Below are 26,872 nucleotides of genomic sequence, written 5' to 3'. Positions count from 1 at the left end.
ACTCGAACTCGGGACCTTTGCCTTTCGCGGGCAAGTGCTCTACCATCTGAGCTACCGAAGCACGACTCACGCCCGGTACTCACAGCTTTACTTCTGCCAGGCTGTGGCTAAGGCGTGTCTCCGCAATATCCTTTCTTCCAGGAGTGCTAGTTATGCAAGTTTCGCAGGAGAGCTTCTGTAAAGTTTGGAAGGTAGGAGACGAGGTACTGGCAGAAGTAAAGCTGTGAGTACCGGGCGTGAGTCGTGCTTCGGTAGCTCAGATGGTAGAGCACTTGCCCGCGAAAGGCAAAGGTCCCGAGTTCGAGTCTCGGTCGGGCACACAGTTTTAATCTGCCAGTAAGTTTCATTTTATACCTTGTGCACACAATACTACCGCCGCATGGATATGCGAATATCGCTATCCCATGACTTTTGCCACCTCAGTGTATTACCAGCTGGGAATCCCCTGACCTACACCCAATTCGTCGCGATTTGTCAGCGAAGAGCCGAACACTGCTGCTGTCTCGAATTGAGACAGCCCGCTTTAGTTCAAATTGCTCTAAGCACTATGGGACTTAACATCTGAGGTCGTCAGTCCCCTAGAACTTAGAACTACTTAAACCTAACTAACCTAAGGACATCCATGCCCGAGGCAGGATTCGAACCTGCGACCGTAGTAGCCACGTGGTTCCGGACTGAAGCGCCTAGAACCGCTCGGTCACAGCGGCCGGCTCGCTTAAGTTAAAGACAATGTTCGCCTTCAGGTTTGACCTTCCACTCCGAACATAATGCGATGCTTCAAATGTCAAAAATATGGCCACACGAAGTAAGAAAAGGTGAGCACGTTGTAGCGATGGTGGTTTAGATATTCATGAGCCAACATGAACAATGTACTGACGTAGTAAAGCATATGACAATTTCTCACGCAAACGTCAGAGTGCTGGTTTTACAGTGAAGGACAAAACAATACAGAACTCTGGGTCACAAATCGTATATCGTAAGATTAAGCAAAAGTAGCATGTAGGGCTCTACAACACAGAATATTCACGACCTCGTTTTCTAGCGCGGCAACGAACAGATGAATATGATCGATGCAGCTACGCAGACGCGGGTTGTAAAAGCCTGCACAAGCACTTCCGGAAAAAACTGAAACAACTCCCATTCTCAAACCACTTCAAGCAAATGCGAAAAAGAAAATGAGAAAGTTAGCAATGCAAATGAGAAAAAGGTTGAAAAACTCGGAGTGTCGGCAACATCGTCCTCTCTACACAGAGAGAAGTGCTAAAAAAAGCGGAAATAGAGAAAAAAAGGCTCCCACGAAACCATATAAAGAAACACTGTTTTTTTTCTCTGATGGTTCTGACGATGACACTCTTATCGAGCCCATGGAAGTCGATAAAAACAGTCATCCATCGCATACCCCATCTCGAGGGAACGACAAAGGGAAGTAAAAAGCAACCTCGTCAATAAATAGCTTCCATACTTAAGTAGTACTTTAATAGTTCAGAAACTATGTGGAGGAACTGATACTCTTAGCACACACGTTTATTTTTTCCAGAAGACAAACTTTAAAGACACTTATGGTCTTACACTAAGGGATTGTAGGCAATAAAAGAAGACCCCAGGGAAGAGAGGGCTAAAGGTAGTGTTGACATATTTGACAATACTCCCCATCGTCCGCTACCGGTAGCTGAGTGGTCGCCGGCTTGGTAACTCAGCGTGTTCGGTCAGAGGGTTAGCTGCCCTCTGTAATAAAAAAACTGAGTTAATCGATTAACGACGAACTTAAACGGGTGTCTCACGACGTCCGCCCCGAGCACATGCAATGAACGAAAAATGAGATTAAAAAAAAGTGGTCAGCGCGACAGAATGCCAATCCTAAGGGCCCGGGTTCGATTCCCAGGTGGGTCGGAGATTTTATCCGCTCAGAGACTGGGTATTGTGTTGTCCTAATCATCATCATTTCATCCTCATCGGCACACAAGTCGTCGAATTGGCGTCAAATCGAAAGACCTGCACCCGGCGAACGATGTAGCCGATGGGAGGCCCTAGTCACACGACATTTTTTAATACCTCCAACACCTCAACACCAGCTTGCAAGCAGTTGCTGCAGTACTACATGTAATCATCACATACACTGACTGAAAAAAGTAGTGATGCAGCCATATGGGGAAGAGGAAACGAAATGAGACTTCACTGTTTCAGAGTGTACGTGATCATATTCCAGTGATTACAAAATCGAGTCTAATTTACAAAGAATATGGCAGTATGAGTCCACTTATCAGTATGACGTTGCACCTAATCTGGCGTGGACGCACACACTGATTCGCTTCGGAATGGTATCATAGTGCCATTGTACCTTTTCCTAGCCTACAACCGTCGTAACTGGTCCGTGGTATCCTGGATACTGGGATGGAATGGGCATCCGCGCTGGTCCTACACACGTGCTAACTGCGACAGGTGCGGGGATTTCGATGGCCATGGGAGTGCATCAGCATCAAGCAGACAATTCGCAGAGGTCATGCGTGGTCGAGGATTGTCCTGTTGAAAACTGGCTCCGCATATTTTCGCATGAAAGGTAACACACGAAGGCGCTGAACGTCCGTGGCGTAACGTTCTACCGTGAGAGTTCCCTCAGTCACTACCCGCCGTGACCTTAAGTCATGCTCAGGAACACTCACTGAACCCTGGACGGATCACATCACCGCTGTAGCCTACCTAGTAACAACCATTCCAAAGTCTTCAGGCTTTCAACGAAGACCGTTTGTTTCCTACGAACAGCGGACACTTCAATTGTTTGGTCCACCTGCGAACAGCGAGCGTGTCGACGCGGGAGCAAAGCGTCTTTGTTAGTGTGAGAATGCGGTGATCTCATCTGAGGCGTTAAGGTATTTGAACCCTGTGAGCCAATCGGAACACTAGGCGGTAGCTTTGTCACGCGGCTCTTAAGCATACAAACAGAATCGTATTCTGCCTCTTGGCGGGTCTTTGGTTGGTGGGCGAGGCGCGATGACTTCTTCCGTCGTCGTTTGTAGTACACCATATTAAGCAGTTATTCTGATCTTTGTCTGCAGTACAAGATGGAAGGTTCTGGGCAGCACACTTGTATGTAACATGGTGAGTTGTATGTTGCTCACCTATTGCGTTTAGTTTCGTTTTCACATAAGTTTTGTGAATTATCGGTATTGTAATTTCGTGTGCGAAACGTGGGTCTTTTTTGGAGCTAGGGCATTTATATAGCACATGTGGTTCCGAATCCATTTCAATGACAGACATCCTAAACCTCAACGACTTACGCGCAGCTTATCTTACCTTAAATGAGATATTTATTCCACATGGAATATTATTTTTGTAATGTGGTTTTGGGTTACTGTACAGACCGATTTTAAAGTCATTCTGTTTCAGTGTGTGAACACGGCCATCTGGGCTGAATTGCGTACTTGGTTCAGTTCTCATTTACAGCTTCAGTCAATTTAATTTACCTATAAATTCATTATTTGCCTCATTCAGAAACTTCCCTTACCTTACGGCATCCAGATTAGGATTTTGAATGAAGATGCTCAATGAGTTCATATAATTCAGCCTGGTGTATGAGGGACGCAGTGCACTAGCGAGTTTTCTTTGAACTTATCTTTCGCAATTTATTTGCAGATCAAAAAGTGAGTTTGATGCTGTTGAAATTTTCTCCGAGACCTTGCTGATGCAGCAGAATTTTGCATTCAAAATTCTGGCGGTTATACCGATTGTTAATGTTATACCCGTTATTAATGTACCAGCATTTCACATTTGCAGTGACTTTTCTCGCGCTTACATTAACCCGTGATCTTGCAAATTTAATTATATGTGTTACCTAGGCAAAAGAGAATTTCATTACTCTATGTTATTTATTTCATGGTGTTGGTATTTTCTTTTCCGTCAGTGTATAAGTACTTTCAGGGTTTCAGAAGACGTATGCACGAAAACTAAAAGACATACGTTAAAAATACTTGTATCAGTGTATGAGGGACGCAGTGCACTAGCGAGTTTTCTTTGAACTTATCTTTCGCAATTTATTTGCAGATCAAAAAGTGAGTTTGATGCTGTTGAAATTTTCTCCGAGACCTTGCTGATGCAGCAGAATTTTGCATTCAAAATTCTGGCGGTTATACCGATTGTTAATGTTATACCCGTTATTAATGTACCAGCATTTCACATTTGCAGTGACTTTTCTCGCGCTTACATTAACCCGTGATCTTGCAAATTTAATTATATGTGTTACCTAGGCAAAAGAGAATTTCATTACTCTATGTTATTTATTTCATGGTGTTGGTATTTTCTTTTCCGTCAGTGTATAAGTACTTTCAGGGTTTCAGAAGACGTATGCACGAAAACTAAAAGACATACGTTAAAAATACTTGTATCAGTGGATAAAGCATCTCCCCAAGTTTCGATTCGTAATACGCGCCGTGACGTAGTTGCACTAGGGAACAGGTACGGCCAGGCTTGTCAGACAGAACACGTAGACTAATCTCCGCTCTGTATTGCCGCAGATAGGCAACCCAATGGACAGAGTTCCAAAGCAGGCTGCTGCCGCACCTTCCCGGGCAATTTGTGTCAGCAACTTAAATAAATTGTGCGCACATATTGAACTTCGCTGTGTATCAGATGGTGCTCATACTGGTCACCTTAATGTGAGTTAAAAGCTTGGAGAAATGATCTGTCCACTAATATTAGTTTATTTTTTGCATATCTAGTAGTTTTCGCTTAGTCGTCTACTGAAACCTATGAGGTATCAGTACTTATACGCTGAATTGACAAAAGTTGTGGGATAGCGATATACACATATACAGATGGCAGTAGTTTCGCGTACACAAGGTATAAAAGGTCAGTGCATTGGCGGAGCTCTCATTTGTACTCCCGCAATTCACGTGAAAAGGTTTCCAACGCGATTATGGCTAACCGACGGGGAATTGAAAGACTTTCAACGCGGAATGATAGTTGCAGCTGAACGCATGGGACATTCCATTACGGAAATCGTGGGGATTTCAATATTCCGAGATCCAGTGTCAAGAGCGTGCCAGGAAAATAGAATATCAGGCATCACCTCTCATCACGGACGGCCATCACTTAACGATCGAGAGCAGCGGCCTTTGCGTAGAGTTGTAAGTGCTAACAGACAAGCAACACTGCGTGAAATAACCGCAGAAATCAATGAGGGATGTACGACGAACGTATCCGTTAGGACAGTGGAGCGACATTTGCCGTTAAAGAGCTACGGCAGCAGACGACCGACGCGAGTGCCTTTGCTGACAGCACGACACCGCCTGCAGCGCCTCTCCTGGACTGTTGACCATGTCGCTGGGACCCTAGACGACTGGAAAACAGTGGCCTGGTCAGATGAGTCCCGATTTCAGTTGGTAAGAACTAATGGTATGGTTCGAGTGTGGCGCAGACCCCATAAAGCCATTGACCCAGTTTGTCAACAAGGCTCTGTTCAAGCTGGCAGTGGCTCCATGGCCGTGTGGCTTGTGTCTATGTGAAATGGATTTGGTTCCTGTTTATGTTTGACTACTTGGAGACCATTTGCACCCATTCATTAACCTCATGTTCCAAAACAACGATAGAATTTTTATGGATGACCATGCCCCATGCCACGGCGCCACAACGATTCACGCATGGTTCGAAGAACATTTTGGATAATTCGAGCGAATGGTTTGGCCACCCAGATCGCCCAGAGTGAAACCTATCGATAACTTATAGAACAGAATCGAGAAGTCAGTTCGTGCATAAAATCCTGCACCGGCAACACTTTCGCAATTATGGACGGTTACATGGCTCAAACGTCCAACGACATGTTAAGTCCATGCCACATCCAGTTGTTGCACTAGGTCGGGCAAAAGGAGGTCCAACACGATATAGGAGGTACCCATGATTTTTGTCACCTTAGTGTATGTCTGTGTTGTAGGGCACCTTACGATACTCCAGAATTATCATGGAAGATGTATTCTTACTTGGGTTAGATAGAGCAGCAATCAGTCGTAGAATTAAGTTGCTTTAATATGACATTTATAGTCACAACGCAGGTCAGAGTTCGACCTGTGTCAGGTCATTATCAATGCAGTGCGGAATTGTAGCAGTTGTTCGTGCTCAAGTGAATGCTTACACCAATTATGAGTGTAAGCATTCACTTGAGCACGAACAACTGCTACAATTCCGCACTGCATTGATAATGACCTGACACAGGTCGAACTCTGATCTGCGTTGTGACTATAAATGCCATATTAAAGCAACTTAATTCTATGACTGATTGCTGCTCTATCTAACCCAGTATAACCACAGTCGCTGCGTGCACCCACCCCATGGTGGGCAACCTGATAGTTTTCTTACTTGCTGCAGGATTTACGAGTGCCTGCACTATTCTGTTAGATGTGTTGTTAGTAAATGTCACATTGATTCTAGAGACTTACATGTTTACGATTGGTAAACCGAGTCACCCTCAGTGCCGGCCGCGGTGGCCGAGCGGTTCTAGGCGCTTCAGTCCGTAACCGAGCGATTGCTACGGTCGCAGGTTCGAATCCTGCCTCGGGCAGGGATGTGTGTGATGTCCTTAGGTTAGTTAGGTTTAAGTAGTTCTAAGTTCTAGGGGACTGATGACCTCAGATGTTAAGTTCCATAGTGCTCAGAGCCATTTGAACCATCACCCTCAGTCGGCAATATTTTTAAATAGAGTGTACTTGCAGTCACTTCCTCCCTTACAGATAACACTATTACTTTGTCACCAAAGAGCTATGCACTCACTTCTCAGTAACAGTATGTCAGAGGCTTGATACGTAATGGTGATCTTTAACGAAAGTAAAGAGTAACGAATACTTTGCATTAGGTGTTGACTCGGCAGTACCAAGCGCATGCGATTGAGAGTATAGTCGTTGCTGACGAATAAACAGTTTCTCTATTACGGAGGGCGGAACAAGGAACACAGTGATTAGAGATGACAAATATAATTGGGTAATGGAACTACACAATAAGAGGAGATGATAGAAACAAGACTTGGTGAATCAGAATGAATTTTCACTTAAATGCAAAGACGCTCTGATTTGAAACTTCCGGACTGTGTGCTAGACCGGGACTCGAACCTCGACCTTTGCCTTTGGCGGGGAAATGCTCTAAAGACTGAAGTTCTGTGAAGTCTGCAAGGTAGAAGAAGAGGCACTGGCGGAAGTCAAGGTATGAGAGTGGGTGCTGAGTCGTGCTTGTTTAACTTAGCCGGTAGAGCACTTGTCTGCGAAAGGGAAATGTCCCAGTTTCGATTCCCTGCTCGGCACACAGTTTTAATCTGCTACGTTTCAAGGTTGGAGAACATTAACACTTTTCTGGAGAAATTAGGCCAACTGCAAATGTCGACGCAGCACAAAAAGTTGATAGGGGAGACTCATCCTTACCTTTGCTTTTTACGAACTCATAATGAACAAATGTCCAAGAACTGATGAAGTACCGGCGGAACTCTTTCGCATCAGGTCAAATGGCGGAACAGAAGCCATAAAGATCGTGAGTAAAACCTACGAAACTGGGGAAGTTCAGATTTTGCAAATCGTGTAATTGCTACACTTCCAACGAAAGCAAGAGCGAATACCGCACAGTCGCACCAGTATCACATGTATCTAAGGGTGCACCGAGCTTGGGGAACGGCAGGACAGTTTTCGTCATAAACACTCACATACATGAAAAGTAGTTTTTGTTTTAAATTACCCAGATTATATTCAACTAGTGTTTGACAATGAGAGTACTTAGCGACTTCCAACAAACCTGACACACAATTTCAAACCTTTTCTAAACTTTTTCTAGATTACATCCTTAATGTCAAAATATTAACGCATTAACTCATTTGCAAAGTAATGAGACATTTGGAAGTGTTTTATACATTGCAAAAATGGTTCAAATGGCTCTAAGTACTATGGGACTTAACATCTGAGGTCATCAGTCCCCTAGACTTAGAACTATTTAAATCTAACTAACCTAAGGACGTCACACACATGCATGCCCGAGGCAGGATTCGAATCTGCGTCCGTAGCAGCAGCGCGGTTCCGGACTGAAGCACCTAGAACCGCTCGGCCACAACGGGCGGCTATACATTGCAGTTCGATTCTTTAAGGAATTAGAGATTTACTGACCCATTACAAAGTCCCAGACCTTTACAATTGCGTAGAGTCACACAAAGCTGCTTAAGTATGGTCCACAGGAAAATTAACTACTGACACTAAAATAGGAAGTGACTGAATGTAACACCGATTCCTTCACGTTAGAATAAACTTTTCATAAATAAACGTTTTCTCATTTGTAGAGTGTTCCGAAGGAAAAATATCCATCAATTTTTTATCTTTTTCCTATCGATAAAGCCCTCGTAACCCCTAAACTAATGCTTTTGCTTCTGCGGGATCTGTTGTTATTCTTATTTCATCTTTACACTGTCTGCAGAAGCAATACGTAGAGCCTGAGTAATTTTCACAGTTTCTGCTGCGAAAGGTGGAATTTTTCTAAGATATTAGACGTTCTTATCGAACGTCAGACAGTTGAAACGTTTCAATATATCAGGTACACTCTACAACAAAACAAACAAGTTTGTGACCATATGCGTTGCTCTCGTTTCATTGTAGGCTATGCAAGTATTTTGTAATTAATCTCTTTCGTGGACAAACCGTAATTTCTTAGTATTCTACCAATAGATGAAAGGTACAATTTATTTTACCGACAGTTGTAAGTATGTGATTATTCTATTTCGTATTCCCAGTTATTATTCCCATTCAGCTTTGTAGCTCGATCGATCCATTACGACTCATAAATCTGATAGTGAAAAACTAGATCTTTTATGAGATTGTGAAGTGCACGACTGCATTAAATCCTAGCTGCTAATGCGTGCGAGACCTGCTGTAGAATACGAAATTTTGATCTGCGATAATTTCATTGTTTGCAAGACTGATTACTTACCATCAAAACACCATTCAGATGGATCATCACACACCCCGGGGCTGAACATGCAACCTAAAACAGAAAAGAGAAAAAGAGTCAGTATTTATTCCTGATGTTACTATTTGCGTTCCAAAATTTATAGAAATCTTTGCACTATGCAGTGATATTACAGTAGCTCTTGTGAATACATCAATTAGCTACCAAATTAGTTTCCATTCTCTTGTTGGCGCGATATTGATGTCGTCATTATTTTGTTGCATTTATTGCTATGGCTGTGATACACATTAACAAAAAAGAAAAAAAAAAGAGTCACCACGGAGTGATTATCCGAATGGGACGGAAATCGGTAGATGTGATGTACATGTACAGACAAACAATTGATTACAATTTCAGAAAAATTGGATAATTTATTCAAGAGGAAGAACGTTACAAATAGAGGAAGTCAATAAAGCGTTGCTCCATTTCTGCGTCCTTATGCAGGCAGTTATTCAGCTTGGCGTTGATTGACAGAGCAGGTGGCTGTTCTTCTAGGGGATATCGTACCAAATTCTGTCCAGCTGTAGACTGCCAGATCCTGAGCTGGTTGTAGGGCCCTGTCCATAATGTCCCAAACGTTCTCAATTGGGAGAGATCCGGCGAACTAGCCGGCCACGGCAGATTTTGGCAAGCAGAAAGACAATCAGTAGAAACTGTCGCCGTTTGGGGCGGGGATTATTTTGGTGTAATGTAAGTCTACTGTGGTTTGCCATGAAGGACAACGAAACGGAGCATGTAAATATCGTCGACATATTGGTGTGCTGTAAGGGTGACAAGGATGAGAATGGTTCCTGATAAAAAACGAAATGGTACCCCAGACCATCACTCCTGGCTATGGGGCAGTATGGCAAGCGACAGCCCAGTTGGTATACCACCACTGTCCAGGGCGTCTCCAGATTGTCTTCCTGGTCATTGTGGCTCACTGAAGACAATTCTACTCCAATCAATGAGATTCCAGGCCGAAGCACCTGAATCTACTATAGGTTGTACCCTGGACTTTGAATTTTATGTCTGATACTTATCCACTCGAATGAATTCATACAATCAATAATTGTTTACACCTCCGTCCGTGAGTGGACTGTGAAGAGACTTTAACGCAGTGTACAATAAATGCAACCTTACGAGCAACTCTATAGCGACTGAAAGACAATTCCGTTTCCCAACTTGGCTATATCACAATCACTTGCTCCACACGACCAGCTGATTTCGGCGACGTGCCATTTTCAAGTGCTTACATGACATGTACGTCTGTCACCTAACTTCTATCTGTCTATCTTCCTCCATTTATCTTTTATATTAGCTATATTTAGTGTGCAGCCGGCCGCGGTGGTCTAGCGGTTCTGGCGCTGCAGTCGCAGGTTCGAATCCTGCCTCGGGCATGGGTGTGTGTTATGTCCTTAGGTTGGTTAGGTTTAAATAGTTCTAAGTTCTAGGGGACTTATGACCTAAAATGTTGAGTCCCATAGTGCTCAGAGCCATTTGAACCATTTAGTGTGCAGCAGCATAAATCAAAATTGCATCAACCGATAAGTAGAGCATTGCTCGTAAATGTTGGTGGATTCGTGAGCGTCTTAAAGAAGGAAACAGACTTGGGCACGATCTCCTTGACACCTTAAAAACAGAGGATGGATTGGAATTCAACGAACCATGTGGATGACTCGAGAAATTTCGAAAGACTTCTAAGACGGTTGGGGGCCCATTTAAATAGAGACGTCAGTTTCAGACTGTCACTTTCTGTTTCCCTTATATTTGCAATCTCAATTCGGATTCATAATGAATTGCACATTCGTCGAAGAGCGGGAAGCGAGTTACTTAACTTCGAAGTATCATGAGCAATCGTATGAGAGCAATTGCACAGCAAAAAAAAAAAAAAAAAACACGTGAATCCGAAATCTATGGTTTTTAGTTTGTCAGGCAAAAAGGAAAATGTTTTTCGACAAATTACGGCAAAATCGGCAAGGAACGTAGCATTGATTCGTTTACTTAAAGAGAGTTGTTTTAACAGCCCAGCAGATGACTCTTCTCTCAGCTTTCTGCTTTCCTTGAATCAAATCTAGATGTGAACACCATTCTCTGAGTGGCAGGGCCTAAAAAGTCTGTCGCATAGAATTTACGGTAAAATACTGCGACAATGAGTCTGAAGAATGAATAATTACGCAGTGACGTTTACAAGAGAAATGCTGGCACGGGCTACATATACAGATCAGGAGTGTTTTTTTTATTATTATTATTTAGCGCCATTGGTGGCCTTCGGACTTGGTGCACTCAGCCAGTCTCCGATCCACGGTAAGCTACAAACTGAAGTATATACCCAATATCTTTCTCTCTGTCTGTCCGTCTCTCTCTCTCTCTCTCCCTCCCTCTCTCTCTCTCTCTCTCTCTCTCTCTCTCTCTCTCACACACACACACACACACATGTACACTCATCATTCACAAAGAATATTTACATTGGTCGTAAAGATATTAATTAAATCATAATGTGTTCGCACCATGGTCACGAGACGTCACTCCAAACGTAAGTTAAATAAGGAACATATAATTTTCACGCCTCCTGAGCGCAATCCTGGAGCGAGCTGCTTCCGTTTATTAAGGTATATGGTAGTCATGACATTCAGTCACCCAACACTTTATCTGAATTTCAAGTATAGTACTACGAAGTGGCCCGTAAACACATTTATCGTTACCCCAGACAAGTCGTCCGGCCGTAAGTAGCTGCGGGCAATCATCACCGATTCGACCTCATATTTTGAGGGGAAAAAAGCACACTTGAAAAATACCAGCCCCAGAAATCGGCTCAGTGCGAAAATTTAGGCCGTAATTCTGCTAGTACCCATATGATCTTTCAAATATACAGCCTTTAAATTTTTCTCCCACCGGTTCTTTGTCACTCACTCCGCCCTAATGCAGACGCCTAAGGCAGAACGCGAGGTACTGTCCAGTGGAGCGAGTGAGAGGTTTGTGAAATACTTCCGTAACGTGCCTTGTTCTTTAGGTCAAAGTAGCTTATCACAAAGGTTTCTTTGCTTTGAACATTTTTATGTTGTGATTCACAAATACAGTGTAAATTAATGAAACGAATGAGTGTGTCAATTAAGAAGCAGCGCAGGTCTATTTCACTACTAACTCCATTGTTATGCGTTATTTTCTTTGGATTTTAAAGCTGACAATATTAAAGTGAATACATATGCAAGAGATGCTTTACCCGCTAACGTGATTGCTATGATTAAATTGCAAATCGAAAATAATTATCTTCATTTCATAATAATTATTCAGTTACTTAGATTCACTATTTTTCTATTCAGGTGTATATAATAATACTCAACATACGTGTTCGTGAGGTTGACATATTATGTGTCCTGGTCACATTAAGTACCTACTTTTGGCGAAGATTAACATGCGTTCTTGAACAAGATTTCACAAAACATTTGGCAGATGTATCCACCTCCTCCCTCCTCTTCTCTCCCCTTCAGCATTCCATGAATAGAAAGGCTCTGGCTAATACTATGTTGTACACTTCGCGCTAGGGCTTCAGACGGCTGCAGTGCGGCGGAGCGACTGACAAACAACTCGCGCTCGTGAAATTTAAAAGCCGTTCGTCAGAAGGTCGTAACTGCGTGCTATCAGAATTATGGAACAGATTTTCGCGCGGGATCGATTGCTGGGGCTGATGTCTTGCATGGCTGTAAGGGACAGTCAAATAAGAATGATACAGACGCAAAAAAAAAGCACTATGGGACTTAACATCAGTCCCCTAGACTTAGAACTACTTAAACCAAACTAACCTAAGGACATCAGACACATCCATGCCCGAGGCAGGATTCGAACGTGCAATCGTAACAGCTGATGCGTCTAGAACCGCTCGGTCACAGCGGCCGGCCAGATGCAAAACAGTAAGTGAAATATTCATTATTCCAAAAGTAATCGCCATTACTGCTAATACAGCTATCGCACTGCGAGACAGGACGTTTAACGCCTTTATCGAAAAATATTTTCGGTTGCTTACGGAACGATATTGCCCGCCTACAAATTGCCACTGTTGTTTCGAGTACGCTGCAGAAGTTTCGCTGGGTAGCTGTTACACATCCTTCATGCACACTCGACCTCTCCTCATGCGACTTCCATATTTTTGGAAGTCTAAAGAAAGACTTTCGCGGGAGTCGATTTACTCTCCTGGCTACAATAATTGTTTCGTAGGCAGTCGCAAACATTTTTCCATGGGCGCATTGACCGTCTTGTCTGAGATGATTATATGAACAGTTATGGCAATTACTTTTGAAATAATAAACAGTGAACGTATTTTTTCCCGATCTTTCTCTTTTTCATTTGAGTGTCGTTATACGGGGTGTTCAAAAAGTCTCTCCGCAGTGCTATACGATTGTTAGCTGCGCGTGCCGTATGATTTTTCGCCTGCCTGGGTTACTTCCCTTCAAGTGAACTCTCCCAACATTCCACGGTTTCGTTTATCTCAGTAAAAATGAATATTCAGTAAATAATAACTTGTATTTCACTGAGTTTCATTTCGGTATATTCACTGCGGCATACGGCACGCGCGGCTAACAATCATATGGCTCTGTGGAGAGAGTTCTTGAACAACCCGTACTTTGTTCCCCTTGAAGTATGAGGTCGGGTTGGTGATGTTTGCTTGTTAGTACTACCCGTGTTGAGCAGGGCGGGTCGCTAGTTAAAATTATAATTTCGGTCGTAGCAGACTCGAACGAAACTAACGTTCTACGGTCCGAGTGGCCGAGTGGTTCTAGGCACCACACTCTGGAACCGCGCGACCGCTACGGTCGCAGGTCCGAATCCTGCCTCGGGCATGGATGTGTGTCATGTCCTTAGGTTAGTTAGGTTTAAATAGTTCTAAGTTCTAGGGGACTGATGACCTCAGAAGTTAAGTCCCATAGTGCTCAGAGCCATTCGAACCATTTTTGAAACTAACGTTCCGTACCCGTCAATGGTTTAAATATCACTCATGAGTAAGCACTTCAAAATGGCACATAGATGGAACCAGCTAAATGTCTGAAATAAGTGAGTATCTAAAGCTAGGTTGAAAATGGATTTATCTTTTCGTAAATTTGTGACTGTGGCATCCGATACCAAAGAAATGATAGCGATTTGCAGAATTTGTGAACTTTTTATTTTATCTGCTTCAAGAACCTTACTTAAGTGGAAACAGATAGCAAAAAAATGTAAATGTCGTGTGACTAGGGCCTCCCGTTGGGTAGACCGTTCGCCGGGTGCAAGTCTTTCGATTTGACGCCACTTCGGCGACTTGTGCATCGATGGGGATGTAAGGATGATGATTAGGACAAAGCAACACCCAGTCCCTGAGAGGAGAAATTCTCTGACCCAGCCGGGAATCGAACCCGGGCCTTAGGATTGACATTCTGTCGCGCTGTCCACTCAGCTACCGGGGGCGGAAGAAATAGATAGTGAAAGAAAGAATAAAAAATAGTAGCGCAGATCTAGCAAAGGTACTACATGAAACGTCATATCCTTAGATAGTGTAGGTGGACTGCACATACAGGTTGAGAAGGGGTAAGGAAAGAAGAATCTGCGACAGAGAGCAGCGGTCGCCTGCTTTGTCCGAAAGCTTTCGTCGTAATTACCGTCTCGAAGGCAGTAATATCCGTTAAAAGCAGCTCCGGGGCCAGAACAAATGGGAACAAAAGGCGGAAGCAGTGATGCTGGCTGGCAAAGTGCGCCCGCAGGACAGGGCAGGGCAGGGGGGGAGGGGGGGGGGGGGGGCGGGGGGGGGGGGGGGAGCGTTCTTGATGAGCTCCTGCGTCATCCCACCCCCCTATTCTCCACCCACCATCCCTTCCTGGAGCACCACATACTGCTCCGTGAGATTCCACTCTCCCACAGACCCACCGGGTCAACAAATTACGACAATCACCACTAGCGAGTGCCGACGGCTGAGAATTAGCACTTACTAACGGAAGAATTTCATCCCGTAAAAGTAGCAAGGGTAAAATACAGGGAGTGGACTTGTACAGGTTTTGTGGGAGTCGGAGGACATGAAGGGCAAGCAGTAGCTCAATAGGAAGTGGACAGAGCTGCAGCCTACCCCAGTAATGTTATTCAATCCATATACTGAGCGAGTTGTGAGGGAAAACCAAGGAGAAATTTCAGAAGGGAATTACAGTTCCGGGAGAAGAAACAAAAACTTTGAGGTTGGCTGATGGTATTGTAATTCTGTCAAAGACGGCAATGGATGTGGAAAAGTAGCTGAACGGATTGGATAGTGTCTTGAAAATAGGTTATAAAAAAACGTCAACAAAACTAAAGCAACGGTAGTGGAATGTAGAAGAATTAAATCGGATGGTCTGAAGGAATTAGATTAAATAAAGGGACATTAAAAGCAGTGGATAAGTTTTTCTATTTGAGCACCAAAAGAAGTGATGATGCCAGAAATGGGTGGGATATAAAGTGTAGACTGGCAACGCCAAGAAAAGCACTTCTGAAAACTTGTTAGTGTCGAATATAAATTTAAATCTTACCAAGTGTTTGCTGGAAGTATTTGTACCGAGCGTAATCTTGTTTTTATACGAAACGTGGACGATAATCTGTTCAGATAAGAAGAGAATAGAAGAATGCTTAAGATCCGCTCTAATAACTAACTGAATCGAAATAACAGATAATGTATGGCAGAACCTGACGAAAAGAAGGGACCGGTTGACAGGTCACATCCTCAGGCGTCAAGTAATCGTCGGTTTAGTAATGGAGTAGGAGGTTGTTAGGGAGACCAACGCTCGCGGCCCAAATGGGTCCAAATGGTTCTGAGCACTATGGGACTTAACATCTGAGGTCTTTAGTCCCCTAGAACTTAGAACTACTTAAACCTAACTGACCTAAGGACATCACACACATCCATGCCCGAGGCAGGATTCGAACCTGCGACCGTAGCGGTCGCGCGGTTCCAGACTGAAGCGCTTAGAACCGCTCGGCCACAATGGCCGGCGTTTCAAATGGATATAGGTTATGGTAGTTATGCAGAGATGAGGGGTCTTACACAGGACACATCAGCGTGGATGCATAGAACACCACAACAATAGAGGCAACCTATCTCTCATAGGTGTTTTTCCAGTCTATATCAATACTCCATAGGCTACTTTGCGGTGTTCATTCCACGCGCCCCCCCCTCCCCCACCCCCCAGCTCCTCACCCACCCACACCAACTGCAACCCGGTTCCCTTCGCAAATGGAGTGACGAAGGATGATTCGGTAAGCCGTGTCTGCTCGAATTTCTCTCCCTTTACCATCATGCTCATTTCGCAGCTGTTGGAGGAAGTAATATTTTTACTGACTTCTTAGAGATTTTAACATTAAACGATTGTGTTGTCGTTGCTCCTCAGCTCGTAAAGTTCGTAAATATTGGAAGAAACTCACATTTGAGGAAGTTCAAGAGCTGTTGATTCAATGAACCTTTAGTCACCTCTAGTTTCGATCAGCCGAGCGTCAAGAAGTTCCTGTATAACAACGGAGAAAATGCGCGAGGTACCTTTGATCATCTATGAAAGCAAGAATACGTGTGAGAATTTTCACCACATATGTTTGCCTGAACGCATTTCAGTTTTTCCTCAGCTGTTATACAGGCTCCTGCTGACGATCGGTTGATCGAAACTGGTAGTGATCTGCTTCATGAATAGCTCCTGGTGGACCTTAAAAATAACTTAGCCAACTTTTAATAACAAATCTCCCCGTGACGCACAGTGCCTCTGTTACTTGAAGCTCCCTCCGTGGTTTCTAAACGAGTCACAGACGAGACGTGCTTCTCTTCTTTTTATGCAGACCATCTTCTCTGTTAATGCTACCCGCTACCTCACTAGCAATATTCAAGCATCAAGGGGAAAGTGAGGTATGAGCCACTTATTTAGTGGGAAAATTAAATTTCCTTGCAGCTTCTCCATCTTGAAGCTATCCCATAAACAGGTTTCTTATGTCGTTACGCTCTAATCAACTCCAGCTGCATATTGACAGATATTTTACCTTACTGCTTCCCGTGATTCAGAATCAATTGTGTAATCGACCAATAACAATAATTTGTCCACGTAAAGAAAAATTTAATTACACATAAATGACGAAAGTCATGGGTTAGCGATATGCACATATAAAGATGGCGTAGTATCACGTAAACAAGGTATAAAAGGGCAGTGCATTGGCGGAGCTGTTATTTGTACTCAGGTGATTCATGCGAAAAGGTTTCCGACGTCGTTATGACTGTACGGCTGGAATTAACAGTCTCTGAATGCAGAATAATAGCTGGAGCTAGACGCAAGAGACATTCCATTTCGGAAATCGTTAGGGAATTCAGTATTCCGAGATCCACAGTGTCAGAATTTTCCGAGAATACCAAATTTCAGGTGTTACCTCTAAGGACAATGCTGTGGCCGGCGAACCTCACTTAACGACCGAGAGCGGCGACGTTTGCCTGAGGTTGTCAGTGCTAACATACAAGTAACAATGTGTGAAATAACCGCACCAATCAATGTGGGACGTACGACGAACGTATCCGTTAAATATGGCGTCAATGGGCTACGACTGACGGGGGTTCCTTTGCTAACAGCACGATATCGCCTGAAGTGCCTCTCCTGGGCTCGTGACCAAATCGGCTGGACCCTAGACGAAATCTGTGGCCTGGTCAGATGAGTCACGATTTCAGTTGGTAAGAGCTGACGGTATGGTTCGACTGTGGAGCAGTCCCAACGAAGCCAGAGGTCCAGGTTGTGAACAAACACTTTGGAAACTGGTAGTCGCTCCATAATGGTATAGGCTGTGTTTACATGGAATGGACTAGTTCCTCAGGTCCAACATAACCGATCAATGACTGGAAATGGCTATGTTCGGCTACCTGGAGACTATCTGCAGCCATTCATGGACTTTATGTTCCCAAACAACGATGGAATTTTGATGGGTGATGTCACCAAACCACAACTGTTCGCGAATGCTTTGAAGAACATTCTGGACAGCCCGCGCGAATGATTTTGCCTCCCAGATTGCCCGACATGAGTCGCATCGAAGATCTGTGAGGCGTAATCGAGAAGTCAGTTAATGCACAAAATCCTGCACTGGCAAGACATTCGGCTATACAGGCAGCATGGCTCAGTACTTCTGCAGGGGACTTCCAACGATTTGTTGAGTTCGTAACACGCCCAGTTGCTGCTCAACGCCGGGCAAAAGGAGGCCCTGCACGATATTAGGAAGTATCCCATGACTTTTATCACCTCATTGTATGTTTATGGTCATATCTCCACAGAGTGTCGTTCCTCTGCATTTCTTCCTGAATTTCGCTGAAATTTTCTGGCGTTACGATTTCCCCAGTTGCCTATGTAGTCGTACAACAGCATAATCCACAAACACCTTCCTAGAGTTTAAGACTTATGAACAGAGTCTCTTTTGCACTCCATATAGTGAATGACAACACTCCTACAACCCTGTGTTAGAATATGCCCGAAGCTACTTTGGCACACGACGATTTCGCTGCGTTTTTCATGATGCTAGCAAGCGCTACGACGTCATGCCTGCATAGAAGTTGAAGGGCGCTAGTTATAAGGGCTGTTGTGAATGTAGCACCTTGTGCAGGATGGGCAGATAAACAAATTATCCTAAAAATGAGTCTACTTGGATATTTATCATCGTCAGCTGATGACGGCTCTGGTGATCTAGCGGTAAAGCACGTGCCTGGGAACCTTCAACTCCCAACAATATGAGGAGTCGCCAGAAACGACACGTTCTTGAGCTTCCACGATAAACTGTAGGTCCTCTTTGTCAGATTGGATAGATGCGGCAGGTTAGGGACACGTCTGTCGCCGAAATTGCGTTCAACTGAAAGACTTGCAGCGCGCCACTGGGCCATACAAAATTATTATATCGTCAGCAGATCGACGATAAATTTGAAATTTTCTCGTTTTCGCATATAACTTTCGACTGTCCTTCCGAACGATGTTTCCCTATCCAGAATTAATATAGATCCCCTTCTACGCCATCTCAGAATATTTGTATCACAATTTCGTAAATACTAAGTATATTATTGTCGGTTTGTAGTTGTACTCGATCTAATTTAGATAGTTTTGCATTCAGACCACGTTGAAAGTAATACGAAGAGAAACTTGTTTCAGATTTGATATTGCTTCCTAGAATAATTTGATAGCGAAAATAGTAGTAGATGGAAAAAACTGTAGGTGTGTAAAAGCAGTAGAAAATGCAAAATATGTTAAGGAGATGGTGAGGTTAGCTATGCGGCGGATTAGTGAGCGCTAACAGGCGCGGTTTTTAGACGGTTTCCCACACTCATTTAGGCAAATACTGGGCTGGTTCCGAATCTCTGCTTAAGAAGATACGATCACACACACACACACACACACACACACACACACACACACACACACACACACACACAAACACACACAACAAAGTTTACACTATTCACACACTCCACTCCCTTAGCTTAACCGACGACTGTAGTGAAGCCAGCCAAAAAATTGAAATAAAACAATTGTGCCAAATCATGAAAACCAACGGACCCTGAATGCTAGGAAAGAGAGAGTGTAGCACTGATCTAGCTCGGTAAATACACTGCAAGGTACATAAGCGTGGTTCGTAGAATAGTCATGTAAATGTAGATGTAGATGTGTAGATGGAAAGAGTGGCACGGGAAGGAAGAAAGTGAAAGTTTGTAGTTCTTCAAGTGGTTTCCACAACTTTGCTCTCTTGCGCAGCCAAAAATGGCTCTGAGCACTATGGGACGTAACTTCTGAGGTCATCGGTCTGCGCAGCCAAATAGAATAACTAAAAACCATTCAAACTGGTTACGCGACAGTAGTTTATCGACGATATGGTGACTCAATACATGATGACGGAATGAAGCATATGGTGTTTTGGGGGGAGGGGGGGAGGAGGGGAGGAGCTAGATGATTTTGGTAGGAAGGCCATTCGTGTGTTGGGGAATGATACGGGGTATTGTGTGTGTGCGTGTGTGTGTGTGTGTGTGTGTGTGTGTGTGTGGCGGGTCGCCGACAGCCGAGGCCGCAGGGTGTGGTGTGGATTGCTGGCGCCAGCAGCGGTCGATAGCAGCCTCACGTCCTAGCCGCTCCGCCAGCGCGTTTGCTGGTTCTCACTGTTGGCGCCAGTTTTCTTTGGGACCCCTCTCGCTTTTGCCGAGTTGGACATTTCAGGGCAAGGCATTATTCTGCTAAGATTATAGCGTCTAATCTCTTCCTCAGTTTTGATAGAAACGACACGGAGTTTAATTTTTCACTTGCAGATATGACCTATTTTGCGAAGACAGAGAAACAGCTCTATAATGGTCACAACATGCCGCACATATTGAGCATGCGAAACCCATAATGCATTGTCACCGAGCGAGGTGACGCGGTGGTGACAAACTGGCCTCGATAAGTTTATTCATCTCGGGTGCCACAGGCACAAATTTATTGAAGGGCGATTCTATTTTACACATTGGATGCTACATAATCACTATTATTTACATTTCAGTTGATTTGGCCGATAGCCATTTCTGAGAGTATTCCTATATTCTTAAAGAGACGGGCGGGAACAACGTTCTATGCTTGTCAACACTTTGAAATAACTTCCGCAGCAGTTTTAAAGTGTTTACAAGCACAGAACTATGTTGTCGCCCGTGTCTTTAAGAATATAGGAGTATTCACTTGAAAATGGCTAACGGCCGAAATCAGATGACATTGATGTAAATAACAGCAATTATGCATTGAAGCGCCTAGGACTGGTATAGGTTCAAATGGTTCAAATGGCTCTGAGCACTATGGGACTTAACATCTGAGGTCATCAGTCCCCTAGACTTAGAACTATTTAAACCTAACTAACCTAAGGAAATCACACACATCCATGCCCGAGGCAGGATTCGAACCTGCGACCGTAGCGGTCGCGCGGTTTCGGACTGAAGCGCCTAGAACCGCTCGGCCACACCGGCCGCCAAACTGGTATAGGCATGCGTCTTCAAATACAAACATGTAAATACGCAGAATACGGTGCGGTCGGCACATATTGACAGTCATAATCCCGCCTCAATACACAGATGGAATAGGACAGAAAACTGATTGTACTGGTAAGATGGCAAGAAGTAGCCTCCACCATGAAATGTAAAATGGCTTTCTGAAATATGAGGTTAAACCGGTCTCAACCGACAAAACGTCGAAGATTAGTCAGGTATATTCGTATAAGGGACCCATCGTGTCTGCTGGCCCGTTACAGTGTAATTGCATTCCGTTTGATTTATTACCCCCACTTATCTTTGTTTCTGCACTGCAATGAAGATATCTGTACAAAACGAAAACGTCGACAGAATGTCCTCTGTGTCATTTTTGTAAACAAATGCTTTCCATTCACAGAAAATACTCACTGATTACAACAGTATTGCGAACTTCACTCTTCGCCCTCAAGTTTGTATTCAGTACTGCTCCGTTCTGTCTCGGGTATTTCCCTCTAACGTTGGTTGTACTTTAACAGTGATGCACAGCAAAGCTGTCGACATCCACCTCGTGTGCGGGTTCACTGATTACAAAGGAACGGCGGTATGCTGAGGTGTTCTTGCAGCTACAGTAACTTTAACAGTATACCGGGCTGTCGCCTGCAGCTACTGCTACCCGGCAACACAGCTGTAACTGACAGGTTGCTGCGTCACAGAACAACAGGCTCCACAGGCACAGGCACAGCGTGTCAACAACACGGGCTGGATTCTACTGGGTGGTTATAATTAAAAGTGCAGCAACCCACATAGATCCAGCGTGAGCTGTAATTGCAGTAAGGCAGCGAAACTTGGTAGATATGCTAATGCGTTAATGTGGTACTGAATTAATCTGAAATAAAAAAAATTAGTTCCAATTTTGGCCACGAGATGCAAATCAGGCCCTGTACAGCATCTCGACAACATCTCTGTGGCTCGTTTTGAACAAACTGCGTAAGCAGTGGTTAATGAAATCATCAAAATTATGTCTTTCTCACTTGTTTGAACTTTTCTGCCCTCGTCCTGTTCCTAATCCATTACATAGATAACATTTCTCTATGTCTTTCTTGTATTCACAGCGCCAGATTTGCATCTGGTGGCTAAAATTGGAATAATTTTTTCCAGGGAAATCGATTCTGCATTAACATATTAGCATGCCTACCAACTTTCGCTGCCATACGATAATTACAGTCCACACAGGACCACTGTGAGTAGCTCACTTTATTATAATCTACCGGTGCTTCAGAACAGCTGACGACCAAAACACACAGGTGCCTTTATGAGTTACCGTCCTGCAGCCGCAATGAGAAACATACGGAGTAGGCCCCATCACCCACCTTCAGTGTATCGCTGTTATAGTTGGAGTCACGAACGATGGCGGTCGAGTTTAGGCTTGTCCTGCACGCTTACGTCACGTATTCTCCGACAGCTAATGACCGCTCAGTAGTGTTTTGAGCGCTCTGCTCTGAAAGCCGTAGCTAATGTGAGCATTAACTGTGATCGTAACCAGTTGTTTAGTGAATTTCGATTCCATTTGTTACGAACTGTCACCGCTGATTGTGGGGATAAGTGATAAATTCTGCATAATTTGCAGGATATAAGCTTTCTTCCAGGGGAAAACGTGCAAGCGCGTCCCGCAACTGTCGCTTCGAATCGTCAACAATGCAATATCCGTCCGTGCCTCGAAGTGCGCGAACCGCCATCGTTCGTGGATCGGACTATATTGGCGCTACATTTGTAGACACTACGTCGCGTCTGGAGATCAAGTGTTTGCCAAGCACATATCTGGTATCCGTCTGCTGGGTGCGCACTCAAGACGCCGCTTGGCCGCTAGCAAGCAGCGCCAGTCGCCGCTCCAATCGAGGATATACTCAGCGCTGTGCCGAAGCTGTTCCAAATGCAGCTGCAAGCAAGGAGGATGATCACAGCAGCACTGCGAAGAGCTACCAGCAGCCGCAGCCGGAGCTTCCACCAAAGACTGTGCTCTGATACGGTATAAGTCGTTTGCTTTGATTCTGTGATAGCACCCAGTAACTGTCATCTTTGAATAATTTCAGTTTTGTCAGTCATCTGCGACGACAAAGAAAAGATGGAAATGAACGTATGGCATCGTTGGCCGGGAGGCCCCATCTGGGGAAGTTCGGCCGCCAAGTGCAAGTCTTATTTCAGTCAACTCTACATTGGGCACCTTGCGCGCCGATGATGAGGATGAATTGATGATGAGGACAACACAACACCCGGTCCCCGAGCGGAGAAAATCTCCAACCCCCCTGGGAATCGAACCCGGGTCCGCTTGCACAGGGGGCGAGCACGTTACCACTGAAATCAGGACAGAGCGGGTCAGGTCGTGGAAAGGGGCGAAGGTCAATTACTGTTAGTTATACAAGAACAAATGGTTCAAATGGCTCTGAGCACTATGGGACTTAACATCTGAGGTCATCAGTCCCCTAGAACTTAGAACTACTTAAACCTAACTAACCTAAGGACATCACAAACATCCATGCCCGAGGCGGGATTCGAACCTGCGACCGTAGCGGTCGCGCGGTTCCAGACTGTAGCGCCTAGAACTGCTCGGCCACTCCGGCCGGCTTACAAGAACACACATATAGCTTTATTTCTCAAACCAATGCACAGTTTTCTCTTTAAAACAACAAAGATTAATTCACGGCTGAGGGCCCAAGTTACTTCTCCAGAATAAGTTTAAATGATTGATTTTAAAACAACAGGATTTAGAGTAACGGCTGAAGACCTTACATAAGTAAAATTACAATATCTTATCGGCTTAAGGCCGAAATAATATTTCGGATCACCTAAGGAAATTCTTTAAAACCAAGCATTTACATATTCCGGCTAAGGGCCATATTAAAGAAAATTCAAGTTAATTCTTCGGCTGAAAGCCCAATTAAAAAAATTTTCTTTACATAATAAAAGAGAGGCTTTAAAGATAAGCCTTTACAAAGTACAACAGAAAAACATCTTAAGGAAACTTGAAGTATCTTGTCGGCTGAAGACCCAATCAATTACTCAAAAATAATTAAAGACAACCTTAACATAAACATTTACAGAACACGGCTCACGGCTGAAGGGCGTTTCAAGAATTCAAGATGATAAAGAGAAACCTTACAGACAAGGATTTATATATTAAAGACACAGATTCTGAAACAAAAGCGGCTGAAGGCCTAAATGCAGAGCAACAAGAATTTTAAATGCAGCTGAAGGCCTAATCTTAAAGCTGTTATGAAGTTCGGCTGAAGGCCATATACTAAACATAAAACAGACAATATTAATACACGGCTTAAGGCCTGGCACAGTACCTGCGACTAAATAAAATGACAATCACAAACAACAAACAGTAGTGCTAAGACGTGTTCCAGGGTGTGACCTGGGGAGGAAACTCTAACCACAGTTTAGGTGAGACAGACAGCCAAGCGTAACACTAAAAATCGGGTTGCAGCACGACCTACGGACGGCTGACGAACCAACCAACCACCTAATCAATTCCCTTCCACCCGACCAACAGCACGACAAGCAAAAGTACCAGCGAAGACGAGGATCGCAGCAGGATTATGTCTTATTTGGGTAGAAACACAGTCAAGGCACAATAAACACTCAAAGAGAAAAGGAGAACAACACCAAGCTGTCGAACTACACGCCGTGCTGGACAGCATCAACACGGCGAGGAAAACACACTGGCACAAAACTACGCTAACGACCAGGGCAGGTAACCGGAACGTTAACGGCCACAAGGCAGAAGATGTCGCTGGTGCACTTCACTAAAAAATTATAATCATATCAAAGGTTAAACACCATACAGGGAGGCGGCTGCCATAATTTTGTCACCTCCAACACACCATCACATTGCTGTTTGTGGGGACAGCCCAGGATGCAACAACCAGCAATCTACGAAGAGATGTCACAACGGCTGAGCTTTCATGACAGGTTCACTGATTACTCAACTCCAGTATGCAGGTGCGGTGGGCGACAAACTTAGCAGTTCGCGCAGCTAGTGCCACACAACTCCGACCACGCATGCACACCTCCAGCGGCCCCGGCCTGATCACACCCTGCAGCGACTTCCTCGCTGCTCCGCCGCAACCGACCAACTGCCACACACACCATGACACGGGAATATAACTGCCACGCCAAACGAGTTACAGCAGTACTAGTGTCGATAAACGCTGCTGCTGCCACTGACGAAGAGAAGTGAGCAACTCGTTCAGATAGTAACTGAGGGAGGAATAAGACGCCACTCGATGATGACAAATTGCCGAGAAGGAAAAACGGCATCAACGCGAGCCGATCACAACTCAACCACGCAGTTAAGCAGGCGGACATCGTCAACGAACTAATAATCTCATAGGCTCATAACTTCTTTTCCAAAATCAAACCGGGAAGATTACAATTTAGGTGCGCTAAAATTTTATGGAATTGTGTCTCCAAGGATATAGTTTGTAAATCTCATTTTCCATGATATTTTTCGTAATAAACAGATATTTATTCATGGAAATCTTATTGCATATGTAGCTCCACTCTGGTCACCTCGGGTATTTTCAGTGAAATAAAAGTAACTGGAGTAACGAATAGAGTAAAACATAATTACACCATTAATTCGTAACGGACCACCAGATATCACGCGCCTCTTGTAGCAAAATACTCATAAACTATCCCTGAACAATCAATGATGTTCTGTCGGAGGAGTAGATGTACGAGGGCAGTTCAATAAGTAATGCAACACATTTTTTTTCTGAAACAGGGGTTGTTTTATTCAGCATTGAAATACACCAGGTTATTCCCCAATCTTTTAGCTACACAACACTATTTTTCAACGTAATCTCCATTCAATGCTACGGCCTTACGCCACCTTGAAATGAGGGCCTGTATGCCTGCACGGTACCATTCCACTGGTCGATGTTGGAGCCAACGTCGTACTGCATCAATAACTTCTTCATCATCCGCGTAGTGCCTCCCACGGATTGCGTCCTTCATTGGGCCAAACATATGGAAATTCGACGGTGCGAGATCGGGGCTGAAGGGTGCATGAGGAAGAACAGTCCACTGAAGATTTGTGAGCTCCTCTCGGGTGCGAAGACTTGTGTGAGGTCTTGCGTTGTCATGAAGAAGGAGAAGTTCGTTCAGATTTTTGTGCCAACGAACACGCTGAAGTCGTTTCTTCAATTTCTGAAGAGTAGCACAATACACTTCAGAGTTGATCGTTTGACCATGGGGAAGGACATCGAACAGAATAACCCCTTCAGCGTCCCAGAAGACTGTAACCATGACTTTACCGGCTGAGGGTATGGCTTTAAACTTTTTCTTGGTAGGGGAGTGGGTGTGGCGCCACTCTATTGATTGCCGTTTTGTTTCAGGTTCGAAGTGATGAACCCATGTTTCATCGCCTGTAACAATCTTTGACAAGAAATTGTCACCCTCAGCCACATGACGAGCAAGCAATTCCGCACAGATGGTTCTCCTTTGCTCTTTATGGTGTTCGGTTAGACAACGAGGGACCCAGCGGGGACAAACCTTTGAATATCCCAACTGGTGAACAATTGTGACAGCACTACCAACAGAGATGTCAAGTTGAGCACTGAGTTGTTTGATGGTGATCCGTCGATCATCTCGAACGAGTGTGTTCGCACGCTCCGCCATTGCAGGAGTCACAGCTGTGCACGGCCGGCCCGCACGCGGGAGATCAGACAGTCTTGCTTGACCTTGCGGCGATGATGACACACGCTTTGCCCAACAACTCACCGTGCTTTTGTCCACTGCCAGATCACCGTAGACATTCTGCAAGCGCCTATGAATATCTGAGATGCCCTGGTTTTCCGCAAAAGAAACTCGATCACTGCCCGTTGTTTGCAACGCACATCCGTTACAGACGCCATTTTAACAGCTCCGTACAGCGCCGCCACCTGTCGGAAGTCAATGAAA

The 26,872-nt window shown here is 44.4% G+C and overlaps 1 protein-coding gene across 2 annotated transcripts in view; it reads right to left on the bottom strand.

Moving 5' to 3' along the window:
- Positions 1–26,872, bottom strand: part of LOC124607222 (receptor-type tyrosine-protein phosphatase N2) — a 445,587-nt gene that overhangs the window by 213,965 nt on the left and 204,750 nt on the right. For both annotated transcript variants that reach the window (XM_047139493.1, XM_047139494.1), the window contains exon 2: positions 8,941–8,994. In XM_047139493.1, coding sequence (XP_046995449.1) covers positions 8,941–8,994 — 54 coding nt within the window. The remainder of the gene's footprint in view (positions 1–8,940; positions 8,995–26,872) is intronic.

The sequence above is a fragment of the Schistocerca americana genome, chromosome 3 (assembly GCF_021461395.2).
Source record: "Schistocerca americana isolate TAMUIC-IGC-003095 chromosome 3, iqSchAmer2.1, whole genome shotgun sequence".
Lineage (NCBI taxonomy): Eukaryota > Metazoa > Arthropoda > Insecta > Orthoptera > Acrididae > Schistocerca > Schistocerca americana.
This window is presented reverse-complemented; position numbering and strand designations above follow the sequence as displayed.